The 18,618-nt window shown below is 31.5% G+C and overlaps 3 protein-coding genes across 3 annotated transcripts in view; 1 reads left to right on the forward strand and 2 right to left on the reverse strand.

Annotated features, from left to right (window-relative positions):
- Window positions 1-2,629: 2,629 nt before the first annotated feature.
- On the reverse strand, window positions 2,630-4,768 carry LOC21393758 (putative pectinesterase 63). Its single transcript, XM_010088793.2, has 3 exons — window positions 4,209-4,768; window positions 3,159-3,607; window positions 2,630-2,842 (listed from the first exon to the last, which is right to left on the reverse strand). Exons 1-3 carry the CDS (start codon window positions 4,701-4,703, stop codon window positions 2,677-2,679), a joined length of 1,110 nt encoding a protein of 369 aa, XP_010087095.2. The 5' UTR covers window positions 4,704-4,768; the 3' UTR covers window positions 2,630-2,676.
- A 2,032-nt stretch (window positions 4,769-6,800) lies between these two features.
- LOC21393759 (B-box zinc finger protein 32) lies at window positions 6,801-8,244 on the forward strand. The gene has a single exon (XM_010088794.2). The coding sequence runs from the start codon at window positions 7,178-7,180 to the stop codon at window positions 8,060-8,062; it is 885 nt and encodes a 294-aa protein (XP_010087096.1). The 5' UTR covers window positions 6,801-7,177; the 3' UTR covers window positions 8,063-8,244.
- An 8,432-nt stretch (window positions 8,245-16,676) lies between these two features.
- LOC21393760 (beta-glucuronosyltransferase GlcAT14A) overlaps window positions 16,677-18,618 on the reverse strand; it is a 3,960-nt gene continuing 2,018 nt past the window's right edge. Inside the window, exons 2-4 of the mRNA XM_010088795.2 lie at window positions 18,068-18,140; window positions 17,699-17,814; window positions 16,677-17,218 (exon numbers count right to left, since the gene is read on the reverse strand). Of these exons, the coding sequence (XP_010087097.1) occupies window positions 16,677-17,218; window positions 17,699-17,814; window positions 18,068-18,140 (731 nt within the window). The remainder of the gene's footprint in view (window positions 17,219-17,698; window positions 17,815-18,067; window positions 18,141-18,618) is intronic.

Here is an 18,618-nt window from a genome sequence, read left to right on the forward strand (position 1 = left end):
GCAAAGGAAGCACATCCATCTTCTGCGTTGCCACATGCCCACCATTCCTTTTTGAACGTTGAAAGTAACAGGACAAAACCAACTTCTTCTTCTTCTTTTTTTTTTTTTTTTTTTTTTTTTTTTTTTAAAAAAATATGGACCACTCACTTCTTTTTATTAAAATAACCTTCTTGCAATATGATTGACGTTTCCATCCTCGGCATATTTTTCTTGTAGAGAAAAATAACTTTTCTTCCACTTTTGTGCGACATATAATTTGATATTTTATGTCATTTTTTAGAACCCGTTTAATTCATTAATTTAAATTTTTAATTTGAATTAGATATAAATTTATGTAAAAATTTTTTATTATAGTAAAAAAATTAAATGTGATTAGTTTTTAGAGTTTTTTATTATAATAAAATTTAAATCAGTAAAATGAACAATACCTTAATTATTAATTGTCGATGTGTGTTCGGTTTTATTTTGTAATAACACAAGTTGTTTGTTCACTTTTCAATTTTAGCTGTGTTTCTCACTTGATTAGATTGTTTATTAATAGTGTAAATTTTTTTGGTCTTGTTAGAATCTTATTTATGACGCGTTGTTGATGTTCTCTCTATGTAGGGTTGATGATCCGTCTCTCTAGAACTCAAGATGGTTATCTTGATGTAAGAAGTTTTTTCAAATCAAATTTTAAGCGTACTCATTCTTAATATGTTGAGATTTTCTCATATTTTTAAACTTCAGGCGTAGGCGTATGTATATCCCTAATTTTATATTTTGTGTTTTGTTTCTTTTTTAAGTTTTATTTTTTTATTTAAGAGCTCTTTTCACGATGGAATTTGATATAACATTAGTCATACTTAAAAATAAAAATAAAAAACCGTCAGGATTATGAAAATTGTAAAATAAAATTGCAAGTAGGAGGCCAAAAAAAAAAAAAAAAAAAAAAAGAGAGAGAACGGTGGGGAATAGAAAGAAGAAATAATGGGGCATCCACAAAAAGAAAATAAAAAATAAAAAAATAACCAGTGGAGAATTTGGTCGCGACCCACAAGTCACGCGGTGCCGGAAATCGCTGCGCCATTCGAATGAGACAAAACTATTCCACGTGTCAACGTCAATCTTCCGGTACGTAGTTGTGGCTGTGGGATCATTTCTTTCCGTGTTGGTAGAGCCAGATATTTTTATTTCTGTTTTTACTTTTTTTTTATTGAAAACGTCAGAGCCAGATATTTTGTAAGATCAACCACACATATATTATTTTAATATTACGTCTTTGTTCCACTAATCTACAGATATTTGTTCCATCAGATTTTTCTAGTTGTTTGTCCTTACTCACGATTCCTTTTGATGAATAAAATAAAAAGATTAAGCCTTTTTTTTTTTTGTAAGAAACAAATATATGCCTTGTTTTTAGAATTTTTTTGTGCTTCATTTTTTTTTAAAATATCAATATTCTCTATATATTAGTTATTTAATATGTAATATTTTAATCTGATTTAATTTTTAATTTTATTTAATATAAATTCGACAGTTAATAAACATAAAATACTTATATTTATAAAACAGAAAAAACACCAAAAAATATTCCCTTATTTTTTTGACTGAATAATAATATGTGCCTCTTGAACTTAAATTAAAAGAAAAAAAAAAAGAAGCTTCTATACCCTAATGCTACGTTTGATAGGATGGATAGAAAAGATGAAGGAAATAGAAGTAAAATATTAAGGTGAAAGAAATAAAATAATTTTCTCACATATTATTTGGTAGAAGAGAAAGAAAAGTAAAAAAAAAAGGTTAAATTTAAGACATTTTACAATAATATCTTAATATAAATAAAAAAATAATAAATGATGAAAGTTAAAATTGTTATTTTACATATCATTTTTTTTGTTACACTTTTTTCCTCCTCTTTTCTTCTCAAGGTTAGAAGGATTAAAAATTGATGGGCTGCATAGATTTTTATTTTATTTCCTTTCTCATTTCTTCTCTATCAAACAACCTAAAATTTTATTTTGCTCTACAAAATTCTTCTTTTATTTTTCTTCCTCTCTATTTTTCACCCTATCAAACACACTGTAAAAGTTTCTTCGGTATTTCACCCCCCAGACGCGATGATTGACTAGTTTTTTTTTCTTTTTCTTTTTTTTGGGTGGAAACGTAATGATCAACTATCAACTGATCAAATAATTTTACGTATTCAAAATTAATTGTTCAGTCAACTTAATTTACTAATCAATGAAGGTATAAGTCTTCATCTTGTAATAAACTCTTAAATTATCGGGTCGAGTTGGATGACGACAACTTTTAATTCACCTTAATTAATTTTATGTATTGGCACCAAATAAAGAAAAACTTGGATTAACTTCAAAATTTACTGTATTCCCACTAATATTTAAAAATACAATATCCACTTGGTGTATAAAACATACAATTTGGGACTAATCCCCTCACTTCCTATATTGACAGGCAACCCCATTGCACGCTCATATATATATATATATATATACATGTCTCGTCCATTTTATTGGTTCGAGTTGAGGCCGTCTTTAAATGAAAAGTAAATTTATTTGAAAAAAAACATTACAGTCAAAATTTGAATTATAATTCAAACCAACAAAATAAACGAGACTGTAGTGTGTGTATATGTATAAATTTATATATGCTTTTTTAGACTTGAACTTCTCTTTTTTAAACTTGAGGGTTGGGGGGAGGAAGCAGCCATTTGGAACCCTGAATAAAGCCAAGGGTGAGATAGGGCTTCGCTTGTGCATCGTTTAGCGTCTTGACGAAATCCACTCTGCCATCGTCATTCGCACTTGCCCCAGTGTTTTGGTACTCTCCGAAAAAAACGGTGCTGCGCAAGTATATGCATGAATTGTGTGACTAATTAGTAATTAAAACAAAAACATATAGATCTATATATTTCAAATATGTGCAAAAAAATTTAAAAAAAAAAATGATGAGCAAACTTCAAATTAACAATAATTACTAGCTAGCTAGCGTCTGCTCATATATTATGAAAAATACTAACGTTGAGTCCGTTAGTATCAATATACATTTTATGGATTTTTTTTTTTAATATCATTATCTTTTTGATTCATTTAAAAAAATGACAAATACGTGATTGTGAGACAATTTACGCAATATATATGAACTTAAGAAGAACTTACTTGTCACGTTCAGGGTGCATATTGTCAGACCATCCCTGAGGGCTAATGACACCACCAAGGTTGGTGTAGGCGAAAATAACTTTGGCATTAGGCATCCAAGCCCTGCCCAAGACGGCATCTTTGGCATTGCCCGTTATGGTACAATGCACAAACGAGAATCCGGTGCCGTCGGCGGATTGCCTCGCCTGCGCCGTGATCACCGACTCCATCGTGGGATCACTAATGACGTGCAATTCTGTGTTGAGATAGAGAGAAGTCCCACTTCCGAAGATGAAATCCACAGTTCCCTCAATGTAGCAATCCTTGAAGAGATGGAATCCTCTGTCATCACAAAGTGTGTCTTGGAACCCTAACAATTTGCACTTATAAAATGTCGCCTTGTTTCCGGATGCCCTCAATGCCACTGCTTGCGCCCCCTTTCTTATCCCATCCGGCCTTGGGGCAGAATTCTAAGTGCATTTGTATATTGCATGTCAATACAAAATTTTGTTAAAAGAAAAATGCTTACAAATAAAATAATATATGATGAAATAAAATAGATAAAATGTGCATGTATATATTATGACATAAGTTACGATGTTACCTTATCATAAAAAATCTTTGGGGTCGATTTGGTTTATTAGGGTTACGTTCGTTTGTTAAAAATTATTGTCGTGTTCAGAATTGATCTCGTTTTTATTTTTCACGTTTTTTGAGAAAGAAAAAGTAAAAATATTTTTAAAACGGCTTTTAACGCAATAAAGGTAAAATTGGTCAATTTTTTAGTTTAGTGTAAAATGAGAGAGAAATGAAAAATAACTTTTCGTCATTTTTCATTTTTTATTTTCGTTTTCTCCTCTCTCGAGCAAAGAGAGAGAGACATTAATGGGTTTTTTAATTACTAAAAATAATCTCTTGATAAAACTATCAAACGCATTTTCAAAAATGATTTATATCTTAAATTAAAAACGTTTTCATTTTCATTTTTATACAAAAAAATAAAATTATTTTAAAACGAGTTCCAAACGCGTCCTATATATTTCATACATGCGTGTATAGATGATTAAATACCTTGATTATAAGATTTACTCCCACAAAGTAGTCCGAACCGACGATCAAGGTGGCGCTATCAACCGTGCCGTATTGTGCGGCAGTGCCGGCGTAGGAAATTGTTGGCATGTTGGTTGGCGAGCCATAGAGAGTGATAAATGGCTTGCTTCGGTCAATTGTTACTTTCTCATGGTACTCACCTCCTCCAACATAGATGATCACCCGCTTAGAGTTGCCTGAGGGAACGCTATTGATGGCTTCTTGAACCGTCTTGAAATCGCCGCTCCCGTCTTTCGCCACCTTTACGACTTTTGCGGGGCCAGTCTCCGCCGCCACCAAAGCAGGGTCCAACCCCTTGCTCGCGGAGAGAGGTCGAACGTTGCCGTTGAACCAGCTGTTTAGCTGCCCTTTCTGGTAAGGTATTTGCACGTTGTCGTCTGCATTGACGATATTGTTTGTGGCGATGAGGGCGACGACAAGGAGAACAAGTGCGCATGTTAATTTTTGAGCCATCATATATTTTTAATTTGTTTTTGTCAAAATATCCTAATATTTCTACGTGGGAACTAATTGCTTTTGAACGTTAATCTATTGAAGAAATTAGTTATGGGTACGTAAGTTCTGCATGTACGTATTTATACACCATTGACTTACCAAAAATATTATTATAAAAAACTTGCTAAATACATGGAAAACCTTAGAGAGATTCTCGCGCATTTTGGGGTGTCTCTTAATTGTACATTGAATTCCAGCAAGATGAGCTCTTTTTTTTTTTTTTTTTTTTTTTTTTTTTTTTTTTTTATAACCAACCACTTGTATGTACCTAATTAATAACTAATTTTGTAAGGACAGCATGAATAATTTCTCCTTTTACCGCTTGTCTTTCTATTTGTCACAACAAATCAAATTAACCAAAACCAAAACCGATCCCCTTATTTGTCATTTATAATTACAAAGAATTGTTTTTATTTCTATTCATCATTGGAAACATTATTATGATGTTTTTGAATGCTGAATGGGAGGTGGTCTTTGAAGCAGATCCACCATATTTACCTCTTTTTTTTTTTTTTTTTTTTTTTTTGCTAAATTCGTTTATCCTTTCTTAGAAATTATTCGCACGCTCCTAATTTATTTTATAACTTAAATTTCCAACCATTTTTTAGTAAAAAAAAGTTCTGACGTGTTTTAAAGTATTTGTTCCTCAATTCTAACCTTTTTCCTTAGTTTTATTTTCTTGTAGTTTTAGTACATAAAGTTGACGGAAATATTACATGAGAAAACGAAAGAATCTATCACGGCAAGAGTTTATATTGCGCCAAAAAAAAAAAAAAAAAGGAATAACGAAACTCATATTTCTAAGCCAAATTTTTCTTGTGTATTTTGACAAAAGAAACAACCGTCTAAATAAATAAAAAAATGTTTCTGTTTGAGCCAAAAATAAAATAAAATAAAAAGTGTACAACTTTCAACATTTTTTTCCCCTTTAGTTCCATCGAATTAGTTTCTGACGTGAATCTTTCTTTTTCCACAACTATGGACTTTATTTTTTGAGTTCAATGTAAGTATTATTCTAACACAACTAGTTAAGAGCAAAGTAAATGAGAATAAAAAAATTCGTAAGATAGTATTATAGCTTTCTATTCTTAAATTAAAATTTAAAAGGCTTCATCTAATGGCATGGTTGTAATAATTGATAAAAGGATAGTTTAGAATTATTCTTTTTTTTTTTGGAAAAATGAAAAAAGAAATGGCAAACAAAATTAAGGAGAAGTTGGTGCGTTTGGAGTAAGGATCCGTGTCATGATTCGAATCATGGTTCGTGTATCGCTATAGTATTTTCTCTAAAAAAATACACGTAAACCGAACTGAATTTATGAACTAAATTAACGTCATAATTTTTTAAGGAGGATTTTCTCCTAAAGAAAAAGATTTTACCATATGCTATGCACGTACTAATGGTAAAGATGCATATAAAAATTTCCAAGCAATGAAACTTCCCCTGAATCGTTATAGGTTAAATGGGGGGTTAAAATCCGTTTGGTACCTAGATTCGTTCTCCGATTCGAATCATGGTTCGTAATTTGTTACAGTATTTTTTCTCACAAAAAATACACGTAAATAAAAAATAATTTTAATCACATAATTTAAATTCATGAACTAAACGTCACAAAAATCATCCTATCGATCAGTACTATTCTTAATTATTAAAAAAAACCTAATTTGACCATTATTTTACTTTTACACAATTAAACACTAATAAAAGCAACTTAATTTTGACCACTTGTGTGTTTCTGTGTGCATAGTTTACATAATTTTGACCATAAATAAACAAATAAAAGCAACTTAAATTGTCGTGTACATAACTTAACCAGATGGCAAATATCAACGACCAGATGTCCAGATCTAAATTAAAATTTAAAAAAAACAAAAACAAAACAAAAAAAGATAAATTTTGCCAAGTAGTTTCGAGGGAAACGAGGTTTTGTGGTGACGGTAGCACGAAGAGACAGAGGTGGGGCCCACATAAACAGAGTACGTTGAATTGCAATTACAAATTCAATTCAACAATTCCTTTAAAAAAATTAAAATTGAAAATTGAAAAGGAGAATAGTAAAAAAATAAATATTCTTTTTTTTTTCCCCCTCTCTTAATATCATCCACAAGCAAGATCTCCCCAAATTCCAAAACAAACTTATAATCAGTACAAGTTCAATATGACTACTCCTCAGTCATAACATATCACCGCCTTTCTCTCCTCTCCAAGTCCAAACTGCTCTCCTCTTTTTCTGTCTCCAAACCCTCTCAAATCACCACATCTTGCTTCGCTTCTTATTCTCTTCTTATTTATACATAAATAATATCTTTTCTACTTTATCATCAAAATCCCTTATTTTAATGGCTTTCTTCTGATCTCTCTCCTTCTCTGCAAAAACCAAGAAGCATTCCACGCTCAACAAAATCTCTCTTCTTTTCCTCTCACAGAAGAAGAAATGAAAGGAATGATTTGCGAGCTCTGTAGTAAGGAGGCCTCGGTCTACTGCGACTCGGACCACGCCTTCCTATGCTGGACCTGCGACGCCGACGTTCACCAGGCGAACTTCCTCGTCGCTCGCCACGTCCGGGAACCTCTCTGCTCCAATTGCAAGGGATTCACCGGAGGCTTCATCTCCGGTGAAGGTCTCCGGCGTAATCCACGGTTCCCGATCTGCCGGAGTTGCTCGCCGGATGAGTCTTCCGGCGAGGATCAGGCGGATTCGCTGTCGTCCTCGTCCTCTGTTTCCTCTGCTTGCGTCTCGAGCAACGGATTGAAGACGCTTCAGTTCGTAGATCAGCCGAAGATCGCGAGGATCGGCCCGTCGATCTCCGTCACGGAGCTCTCCAGCGAGGAATCGAGTCTGCCAGCGATATTCTCCGGCGAAGTTATGTCGAAGAAGACGAGCCAGAGTCTGAAGAAGAAGAAGAACAACAAGATGATCAAGAAAGTGAATGAGCAGATCAGACCTCGGGGTCCGATGAGCGTGGACGCGAAGGCGGAGGGCATTTTCGGGAACTGGTGCAGGGAGCTGGGCCTAAACGGTAATTCCGCAGTCGTGTCGTTGGCCTCCCACGCGCTGAGCCTCTGCGTGGGGAGGTCCAGCGTTTTGCCCTTCAGAGTGTCTCTAGCGGCGTCGTTCTGGTGGGGCTTGAGATCCTGCGTGGACAAGTCGGCGCGTGCGTTACACTGCCTTAAACGGCTCGAGGACGTTTCTAGAGTGCCAGCTAGGCTGATCCTGACCGTCGGATTTAAGCTCGATCGAGAATTGAGTGCCCGAAAATCTCGTCGCCATGATCTGGCGGAAGGCTGGGCGGAGTGCTCCGGCAAAACAGCGTCGTAGAGCTAATCCCACACGTGTGTATAATCCATTTCAGTTTGATTAGGCTTTTTTAATTGGGGATTTTTTTTTTTTTTTTTTGGGATTTGCAATTCTGCGTTGTCGTGTTGCCTTTCGGTGGTTCGCATTATTGCAAAGAGTGCTACTACTAATATTTGAATTGAATGAATCCTGACCATTATATTGATAGTTGTTTATAAATTTAAAATTATAGTTTATAATTTTAATTTTTAAAATTTAAATTTTTTATAAGAAAAAAATATTATAATAGAATTAAGAATTATAATTATAAACAAAATTTTATAACTTTAATCTCGAATTTTTGATGGATTTAAAAAGTTGTTCGTGTTTGTGCATTTTTTTTTATCTGTAAAGTATCTGCAGTCAGAAATGAATACCAGAAAGCCAATATTCCTGCCGCGTACGGACTTTGGATTTTGACAAAATTAAACTCATTTTCAGCCGTGAAGCAATGTATTGTTTAGATGAGTAATTTTAATTTTAATTTTAAATTTTATGAGATAATTTATTAGTGAAAATTGAAAAAAAAATAACGTTATAAAATTAAAATTATAAATTTAAATGCATAAAATAAATCACATCAAATCTTAAATTAGTATTTTAGTCTATTTAACAGTTAAGAATCTTAACCAATTCTTTTTTTAATAATTGTTCACGTTTAAATTTCAAAACTAACTGTCACTAAAAAGCATATGTAATTTTTCTTAAAAAAAAAAACAGCGTATGTAATTCACGTACTTTATAACGGTTGGATGGATAAAATAATTAATTTGGTACAATTAATCTAGATTGGAAGTTGTGGACGTTTTAAAAGTCGACACGAAAATAAAGATTTAGCCAATGATTTGAGAACTAAATTAAAATATATTAACCCTTTTTATAATTAAAAAAAACTGCATCCATTACTTTTTCTGCCATCTATGCTGAATAAAAGCCTGTATGTACTGCAACTGTGCGTACTATAAAACAAAAGTAGTTTAGTATAGTAATTCATTCATAATACAAATAAAAAAATTATAGTATTGCACACTAGTGATAATTATCACCAATATTTTAATTCAATTGGAAGTTATAATATATGTACGTAGAAGTTGTAATTCTCACGTGATTATCAATCTCAAGTTTGAGATCTAAATATATGGATGATGTATTACTAATTTTTTTTTCCCTTCTATACGAGTATCTCTATATTTTAAGACCTCTTTAAATTATTAAACACGTACCAATTTTTTTTCCACTTTATAGCTGCAACAAGTAAAAAGACAACATATTTGTTTTTAAGACAAAAAAAAAACTAATTGCAGTTGAACAGAAAGTCATAGACAAAGGGAAGATTGGGAATTAGTATATTTCATTGTTATAGTGTCAGTTAACTCTAGCTAGACATCACCTTCCTTATGTTGGCAACTTTTAAAAATCCCACATAAAGCATATCACTGGTTTTTCCTCTCTCTCTCTCTCTCTCTCTATATATATATATATATATATATATGTGAATTCTGTGTGTGTGATGTTATAATGTGGTATTGTCCTTTGTAAATTGTAATCTAAACAATTTTTGGGTTGGCTGGCATAGTAATTTTATTTTTATATAATACATGAAAGATAATTATCATATTTATTTTTTCAACATTTTTTTTTTCACGTACCTTATAGTCTTCAGTATAGTTAAAAAGTATATTTTCTTGTTATTTTTGTACAATTCCACGCACTGACAAAGTTTTGTAACTAATTTATCTAGCTAGTTTTGACTCGTCAATTTTTTATCGTTAGAAATCGATAATTATATCTTCCACATGGATTAATATTCTTTTCAAAAGAGAGATATCCAAGGAATTAAGTAAATTTCAGTGCATGGCGAGGAGAGAATAAGGAACTGATTCTGTTGCTTTGGCAGTCCATGATTGGTGGACAAATGATTGTATAAAGGAGTAATGTTAGGAAGAAACTAAACCAACTTGTTTATCTTGCTTGATGTGTTGAGTTTATAGCCACATAAAAAAGCAGTAATATCACCCTCTCTCTCTCTATATATATATATATATATATATATATATATATATATCGTTAATAGCTTCGTATCCGTGAAACGTGATCAGTTACAAACCTCAATTTTGATAAAAGATACATTTTGTTTTGTTTTTTTGTTTTTGTTTTTTTCATGTATGATGCCTATTATCAATTTTGGAGAGGCATATGGAGCAACAATTATATTTTTTTGGTTGGGTTATATATATATATATATATATATGATTTTTCAATGCGTCACGTCTTATACTCTAAAGCTTAAAAGTTGGTCTAATAACATAGTTCTGGTTTTGATGTTGCCCACACAAAGCATGTGCTATAATTATCCATGTGGCGGGTCCATTGTGGTTCCTTCATTCACGTCTTAAAAACCATGCATTTAAAAGGAGGTTACGTATAAAAATCTCCGGTGTAAAAGAATATTTCTAATTCTATGGTTAATATGCAATGTTCCAACATTATATTATATGCAAAAAAAAAAAGAGAAAAAAAAAAGAAAAAAAAGAGAAACTTACGTATACCAAAAGATTGTGGTTACGTTATTGCCACGTGTCCAAGATCTCTTATTTTCAAAAGATTTGAATGGCCACTATTTTTATTTTAGTACTTGAATATTTGTTTTTTTACTAATAATAATAATAACAACAGTTCTAAGTGTGATATATATATATATATATATATTTTTTGGCCCGAGTTAATTTCATCACGAAATATCTATTTTTGAGATGTGTCCGTATAAGACACGTGACAAGCTATGAATATAGGACCCGCGTGAATTCTGATGGAGGACCCATCCAAATGAGAGGTTGACATGTGATGTATAGAAATGGCAATCCACGTAGGCTATAAATATCTAGTCTTAATCAATATATTATAATTATTAATTAATATATTATAATAATATTGTTAAGTATTAAAAATGAAAACATAATAAAAGAAAACTACTTGTAACTTTTTTTAATTTCGTCGTTAAAATAATTTTTTTCTGTTTTTTGTTTTTATATTTATTTTTAAAATATTTATTAAATAAATGTGATTTATAGATCGTTTTTATTTTTATACTTAAAAAGACATGTAAAAGTGTTTTTAAAAATAAATAAAAATCAATTCTAAACGAAACCTTAATTTTGATACCACACAGGAGTATTGAAGTTCAAGGATTCTTTTATAAGAATTCCTGATATATTAGTCACGGGAATATGATAACTTTGGGAATTTAAATGTTGGAATTGTAAATAAATGATTAGATTATGGAATTTAGAAGGTTCAATATTAATTATTAACTAAGAAGTTCAAATTTTCCTTCCGTGAGAAACCACACGTAACCTCATGAATTATGAAGCCAGAATAATGCGGAGTGGTTGCACTCAACATTAATTGATCACCAAAATTTTAAACTGAAACACGTGTATCTAATACAATGGGTACTTAGATCCCGTTCATTTCACAAATTTAAATTTAGAATTCAAATTTTGTTACAGTAAAAAAACTTTTAAAAACAATAACATCTAATTTTTTTATTATAATAAAAAATTATCACATAAAATTACATTTTAACTCGAATTAAAAATTTAATTCAACGAACTAAATGAAACCTTAGTAACTGAGTACAATACAATATATACAGGCCAGAAGCAAAATTATAAATTAAAAGGTTGGTATCAAAATACTAAAACTAAGTTAAAATTCTTCCAAAAAATCCTACATGATCTTTGTGACTGTTTCGAGTACATGAGCTAGTTTCAACTATGAATTTCCCTTTGCTTTGACGATGGTCACTAATTCTCAAGGGTTGATGTTGTACTTAACTTTTTACTTTTGGTTCACAGATTCAAAATTAAAATTTAAAATTATTCTTAATTTATGCATATTTTTTATGAGAGAAAATACTGAAACGAGTCACGAATCATAGTACAAATCCTCATACCAAACACCAAGAAGTGAACGAGATCATAGATTTAACAAAAAAAAAAAAGAGTGTGGTTTTACATAGGCATTATTTTAGTGTTTTTTTTCCTTAGAAAATTCCACGTTAGATCATGTTGTTTTGCTCTATCAGTAGAACAGATTTTCTTATTTGATTAAATTTTAACGTTCTATTTTATGAGTAGAGCACTTTTATGCCTATGGGCATTATTTTCAATGTGATTAGGCACAAATATTGCTTAAATTCAAACTAACTTTTTCAAGTAAATTACAAGAGAGGATAATTTATATCAAAATTATTAAGTTTATTTTCGACCAATCGCTAATAAAATTTTCAAAAACTAATAATCATGTTATTTAAAATAAAAAAAAAAGAAATATCTTGGTTGTTGAATGCAATTGATATTTTGGAATTTGGAATTGCATTGTTACGTTATATGGATTTACTCGTCTAAACTATAATTTGATTTATTTTCAAATATTGGCTCTCAATCACGTATTTATTTGGTTTGGTATATAAACAAGAATGCTTGGATTCTACGAAAGTATGATAAGAGTGTGACATTGACAGTTTAAAACAATATCAAGCTTACTAAAAATTTCTCATCCTTAATTTTATTTGGTAGATATCAAGACGGGGTATACTAATTTGAGAGGGCATGATTTGGTTCTTTCTTGGACTTTTATTTTATTTTTTTTTAGCTAGTTTCAACTATAAATTTCCCTTTGCTTTGACGATGGTCACTAAATCTCAAGAGTCGATGTTGTACTCGACTTTTTACGTTTGGTTTATAGATTCAGAATTATTTTTAATTTACGAGTATTTTTTATGAGAGAAAACACTGTAACGAGCCACAAACTATGATTCGAACCATGATACGAATCATTATACCAAACACTAAGTAAGTAAACAAGATCATAGATTTAACAAAAAAAAAGTTAACAGTTTTACATAGGCATTGTTTATGTTTTTTTTTTCCTTAGAAAATTCCACGTTTTAGATCATGGCTTAGTTTGGTAGTGCTGTGGATTTTAGAAAATTCATTTTTAGCTGTGCTGAAGGAAGAATTAGCTGTTACAAGAAGCAGTTGAGTGCTTGGTAAACTGTAATTATAGTAGCTGTGCTGGTTCCAAAATCAGTGTAATAGCGTTTGGTAAATTTTGAGGTTGAATTGCTGTGGATATATAAAATGACCAAAGTAGACATGGTATAAAATTTAAATATATATAATTATTTTTGGTATTTAGAAATACTTGTTTAACTTAAAAAAAAACATAATGCTATGATGTTGTTGGAAATTTGAAGAAGAAGAAGAAGAAGAAGAAGAAGAAGATGATGATGATGATGATGATGATGAAGACGAAGACGATGATAATGGTGGCGACGGGCGGGTTAGGACGCACACTGAAGGGGAGTTGGAGTTGTTGGGGTTAGGGTTGAGATTATTCCTGAATAAAGATAAACGGAGGGAGCTGAAAGAGCAAGGCTGAGGTTGAGAGAGTTCGGTTTCAGAGAGGAGAGATGGTGATGGAGCAGAAAGAAATGAGGGGGCTGAGAATTTTTTTGATTCAGCAAGAGTATTTTGGGGATAACGAAAATTTCATTAATGGCTCAGGTAGATTCCTGCACAATCTACAATCAGAAGCAGCAAGTGAGCTGCTTCTGATTTCAGCCCAAAATTACTTTTAGATTCTCTAAGAATCAGTTTTTAAAGTGTTTACAAACACATTAAACAACTTTAGCTTAACAAAAAATTGATTTTGGCCTCCCAAAATCTCTACCAAACTCAGCCCATGTTGTTTTGCTCTATCAGTATAACAAATTTTCTTATTTGATTAAATTTTAACGTTCTATTCTATGAGTAGAGCACTTTTATGCCTATGGGCATTATTTCCAATGTGATTAGGCACAAATATTGCTTAAATTCAAACTAACTTTTTCAAGTAAATTACAAGAGAGGATAATTTATATCAAAATTATTAAGTTTATTTTCGACCAATCGCTAATAAAATTTTCAAAAACTAATAATCATGTTCTTTTTAAAAAAAAAAATATTATAGAAATATCTCGGTTGTTGAATGCAATTGATATTTTGGAATTTAGAATTGCATTGTTACGTTATATGGATTTACTCGTCTAAACTATAATTTGAGTTATTTTCAAATATTGGCTCTCAATCACGTATTTATTTGGTTTGGTATATAAACAAGAATGCTTGGATTCTACGAAAGTGTGATAAGAGTGTGACATTGACAGTTTAAAACAATATCAAGCTTACTAAAAAATACTTTACTAAAAATTTCTCATCCTTAATTTTATTTGGTAGATATCAAGACGGGGCATACTAATTTGAGAGGGCATGATTTGGTTCTTTCTTGGACTTTTATTTATTTATTTTTATCTATCCTCAATTTATAAGAATTAGTTTAAGGAAAATTATGTGGTAGGATACCAAATATATATATATATATACTTATTAATTTTGTCAGATTTTTTTTTAAGGTTTGTTAAATTATAATTTTATTCTGATACGTTTCTAATGTAGTCAGAGTTTAGAACAATATCCTATTAATAGCGCAAAAATCTCATTAATTTGTATGCTAATCGAACTAACTGTCAAACCACTATCCTTAAACCATAAGCCATACGGACAAATATTTACTTAAACAAACTCAGACTTAGCCGAGTGAAAGATGTCGTGGACGTTTAGTTCATGGATTCAAAATCATGATTCAGAGTTATTCTCGATTTACGTGTGTTTTTTGTGAGAAAAAAATACTTTAACGAACTACGAATCATGATATGAATCTAGCAACTAAACAACCCACAAGTTTATCAAAATACGTAACAGTGATTGAGATCCTAATAGACTAATTGTACAAGCTTTTGGATTAAATAACTTTACATGAATAACTAAGAAAATGTTAATCATTAGGTTATCTAAGCAAGAACCACACAACCACTTACCTTAAAAGTAGGAAATAATTGATAGCATTTGTTACTTCGGGGGGTTTTTTGTTTTAGGTAAAAGCGAAACAAGTCAGGTCATTGTCTTCCGCTGAGCTACCTTAGGTAGGCTAGTAAAGTTTCACTATCTACACTACAACAACAGTTGGAGTCTTTTTTTTTTTTTCCCACATATTGTTATGCTTTTTAGAAATTGTATTATTTTAGAGTTTGAAAATTGAACATGGAGGCAAATAAAGAGAAAACTAAAAGGCCACGTTTTATACATTTCATGAAACCTTGTAGCACCGTTTCTTTCGTTGATTCGAGTCGAGTTGAAAAGTGAATTTATATGAGAGAAAATACTGTAATATAAAAAGTTAAATTTAAATTTTTATAAAAAAAAATATTGTAATAAAAATTTAAGTTGTGATTCGTATTAACGAACGAAACGAACATGGTATATTGTGTGAGCATTGGTATTCTCAACCCCAGAAACGAGCATTCCTAAACACAGGATTTAGGGCCGTGGGTGTAGCCCACATGGACGGCCTACATCCCTATGTTTGCCTTGTTGGGCTTCCCTGAAGCCGCCTACGATTTTTATACGGCGAATGAGGAAGACAAAGCATTTTGAGAGGTGAATAAAAATAACAAAATAGCAGAAAATATGCCAATATGAAAAGCTTAAGGAAGTATATAGGTCAACTTTTAGTTATAAAAATTAATAGGTCATAACTTGTCAAGTTATGGTTCATAACCAGATAAATTATGGACAAACTTGTCAAATTATGGTTCATAGCCAGACAAGTTATGGACAAAAATCATGATTTATGGATAATAACTTGTCAAGTTATGGTTCATAACCAGACAAGTTATGGACGAAAACAGTAATTTGACCTATTTATTAACTTATGTAAACTATTGACCTATTAATTTTAATTCATCTCAAGTCTTGGCTTATTTTTCTCTTTCTCTCTAAAAATAATACCATAAAGAAATATCATTTGCTTCATTTTTTGTTTGGTAGATTACTAAACATACCATTTACTTGCAATTAATTTAAAACCCTGTAATTTGTTACAATTATCTTTAGAAAGTTGCTATTTACCCCAATTTCCATTTTATATATCTAAATTATACGTATTTCTTACGACGTATAAACTTCATATTTATAAAATCTTAGGGGTTGTTTTTTTACAACGAAATTCAGAAAAAGTTTGAATTCGAGTTACAATTTTATTCAAGTTCATATTCTTTTATGAAATTTGAATTTGAACTCGAGTTTGAACTCGAGTTTGGGGCTAAACTCGAGTTCAAGTTTTCCTTTCAACTCGAGTTCATAAACTCAAACTCAAGTTAATGAACAATATTTTTTCTATTCTTAAAAATGCTATAACTTTTTCGTTTTAATTCTGATTAGGATGATTTTTTTTCTATGCATTCACAACGAAAAGACGAATAAAATCCCACCCATATACCCTATTCAAAATTTTCATTTCCATCGAGTTCTTATTAAAATACTATCTAAATATAAATTTAAGTTTTGACTCACCCAAACACAAACTCAAATAGATTCTCAATTCAAATCAAGTCAAATGTGCACATCCTAACACAAACTCAAGTTATAACTCAAACTCAACTCAAGATCATCACTCAAGTCACCTTAACTCAAAAATGTAAAAGAATAACCTCTTACGTTTCTGAGCAATGACAAGGTCTAAATCTTCCTTTTACAACAAGTTTAGTCAGCAACATTTTGAGATCAATGCCTCGAGGCCCGGCCTTGACAGAGTCAATATTTCCCCAACTTGGACATAACGGTTCATTAGGCTCTGAATTCTCTAAGCTTTTGTTCTTTGCTTGGATAGGACACCATTCTCCGGGCACCAAACCGTTAGGTCCGCGGCTAAGAACACGCTCGTCGATCGTTGCTAGTGCCGGATCATTCAACCGAAATGGTCTAGCGAAAGCCGCTCCACTTGCAAGCATCTTGTCCAAGTGTGACACGGTCAGGAGTTGAGGCTCCTCAATGGTCGAGTCCCAAATCATGTACCTTAGATCATCATTCACCGTGGTGTTTTCGAACTCGGGTGAGTTGCATAGGACCGTGTGGAAGTAGGATTCAAGAGGGTAAGCCACATTGCTAAGGTACATTAGCAATTTTCTCGGCAAGTTGTCCCATCCTCTTACACAAAATTCCATGAAATCTCTTGCCAGAATACCCCAAGGTGAACCTGCTTGGTCAAAATGCTTGCTAAGCTACATTAACAAAATCCAATGTTGTTCTATTTTTTTTTTTCCTAACATTTTAACATTGGCTGTGTTTGGAATTGATCCCGTTTTTATTTTTCACGTTTTTTAAGTAAAAAAAAATGAAAATGTTTTTAAAACGGCGTTTGATGCAATAAAGACAAAAAATGAAAATGAAAACGATTTTTTAGTTTAGTGTAAAATGAGAGATAAATGAAAAATGACTTTTAGTCGTTTTTCATTTTCTCCTCTCTCTCGAGCAAAGAGAGAGAAAGAGAGAAATTAATGAGTTTTTTTACACTGAAAATAATCTCTTGATAAAACTAGCAGTCACATTTTCAAAAATGATTTATGTCTGAGATTGAAAACGTTTTCATTTTCATTTTCATACAAAAAATAAAATCATTTTAAAACGAGTTCCGAACGCGTTCATTATGTCTTAGTTATTGAGAAAGAATACTGACCTCCAAATATGTCGAAAGCTTCAGGGTTTTCCCGCGTCTCTACAGCATACATGATCGGAGCGCTTTTCTGATGATACAAACTGGGATCGACTACAATCCGATTCGCAGTTTGGCGCCTGCAAAACGTCAAATTACTTACATAATCAGGAAATAATAAATGTTGACTGTATGAATGAAAATCGAAAACAATTTCGCAGTTAACTTCAGTCACATGGCTTGTCCTACAGATGATGCTTTGTAATTCACTAGCCTTAACATTTCTTAGAGAAGAACAAGAAGGGAATTTTCATGTACAGAAGGAAAAAAAAAAAAAAAGAAAAAAAAAGTGGCACAAGTGCAATAAATTCATCTAAACATAGAGTTGCTTACTCTTCCCAGCGAGTTCTGTTGTAGTGAATGAAATTGAGATTCCGTGGCAAGAAAGTGAAAGCATGTAGAAGATCTGCACAAAGATCCAATGCTTTTATAGTCAGAAAAGTTGCATTTGGACACCTCAAGGTGGTCTTCAAGGAAGTTTGTTGTGCATGTTTGGTTGAACACCCTGGTTTTTGTTCAAAAACAATGGGCCCGTTTGTTTGCGTTTTCGTTTTCGTTTTTCACGGTTTTCAAAGCAAAAAAATGAAAACGGGTGTTAAAAACGTGTTTGGTGCAATTTTTTTTAAAAAACAAAACCAAAAACGTTTTTGTCTTTTTGTGGAAATCAGAAAACGAAAAAAAGGTGTTTTCATTTTCTTGTTTTCGTTTTCTGTTTTCTGAAAAACGGATTTCACTTTTTTTTTTCTTTTTCATTTTCTTCCCTCTTTTCTGAAACCGTTTTTGTATTATATATGTTTATTTAATATATTTATTTAATATATTTAATAATATTATTTATATAATATATTTAATAATATTATTTATTTAATATATTATTATTTAAT

Source organism: Morus notabilis, unplaced genomic scaffold (assembly GCF_000414095.1).
Source record: "Morus notabilis unplaced genomic scaffold, ASM41409v2 Scaffold1289, whole genome shotgun sequence".
NCBI lineage: Eukaryota > Viridiplantae > Streptophyta > Magnoliopsida > Rosales > Moraceae > Morus > Morus notabilis.

Excerpts from the sequence above, each read along its gene's own strand:
- LOC21393758 (XM_010088793.2), bottom strand. The coding sequence starts at position 4,703 with ATGATGGCTCAAAAATTAACATGCGCACTTGTTCTCCTTGTCGTCGCC. Across the intron at positions 3,608-4,208 it reads GAGTAAATCTTATAATCAAG|AATTCTGCCCCAAGGCCGGA; the intron begins GTATTTAATCAT and ends AAATGCACTTAG. Across the intron at positions 2,843-3,158 it reads ATGCACCCTGAACGTGACAA|CACCGTTTTTTTCGGAGAGT; the intron begins GTAAGTTCTTCT and ends ATACTTGCGCAG.
- LOC21393759 (XM_010088794.2), top strand. The coding sequence starts at position 7,178 with ATGAAAGGAATGATTTGCGAGCTCTGTAGTAAGGAGGCCTCGGTCTAC.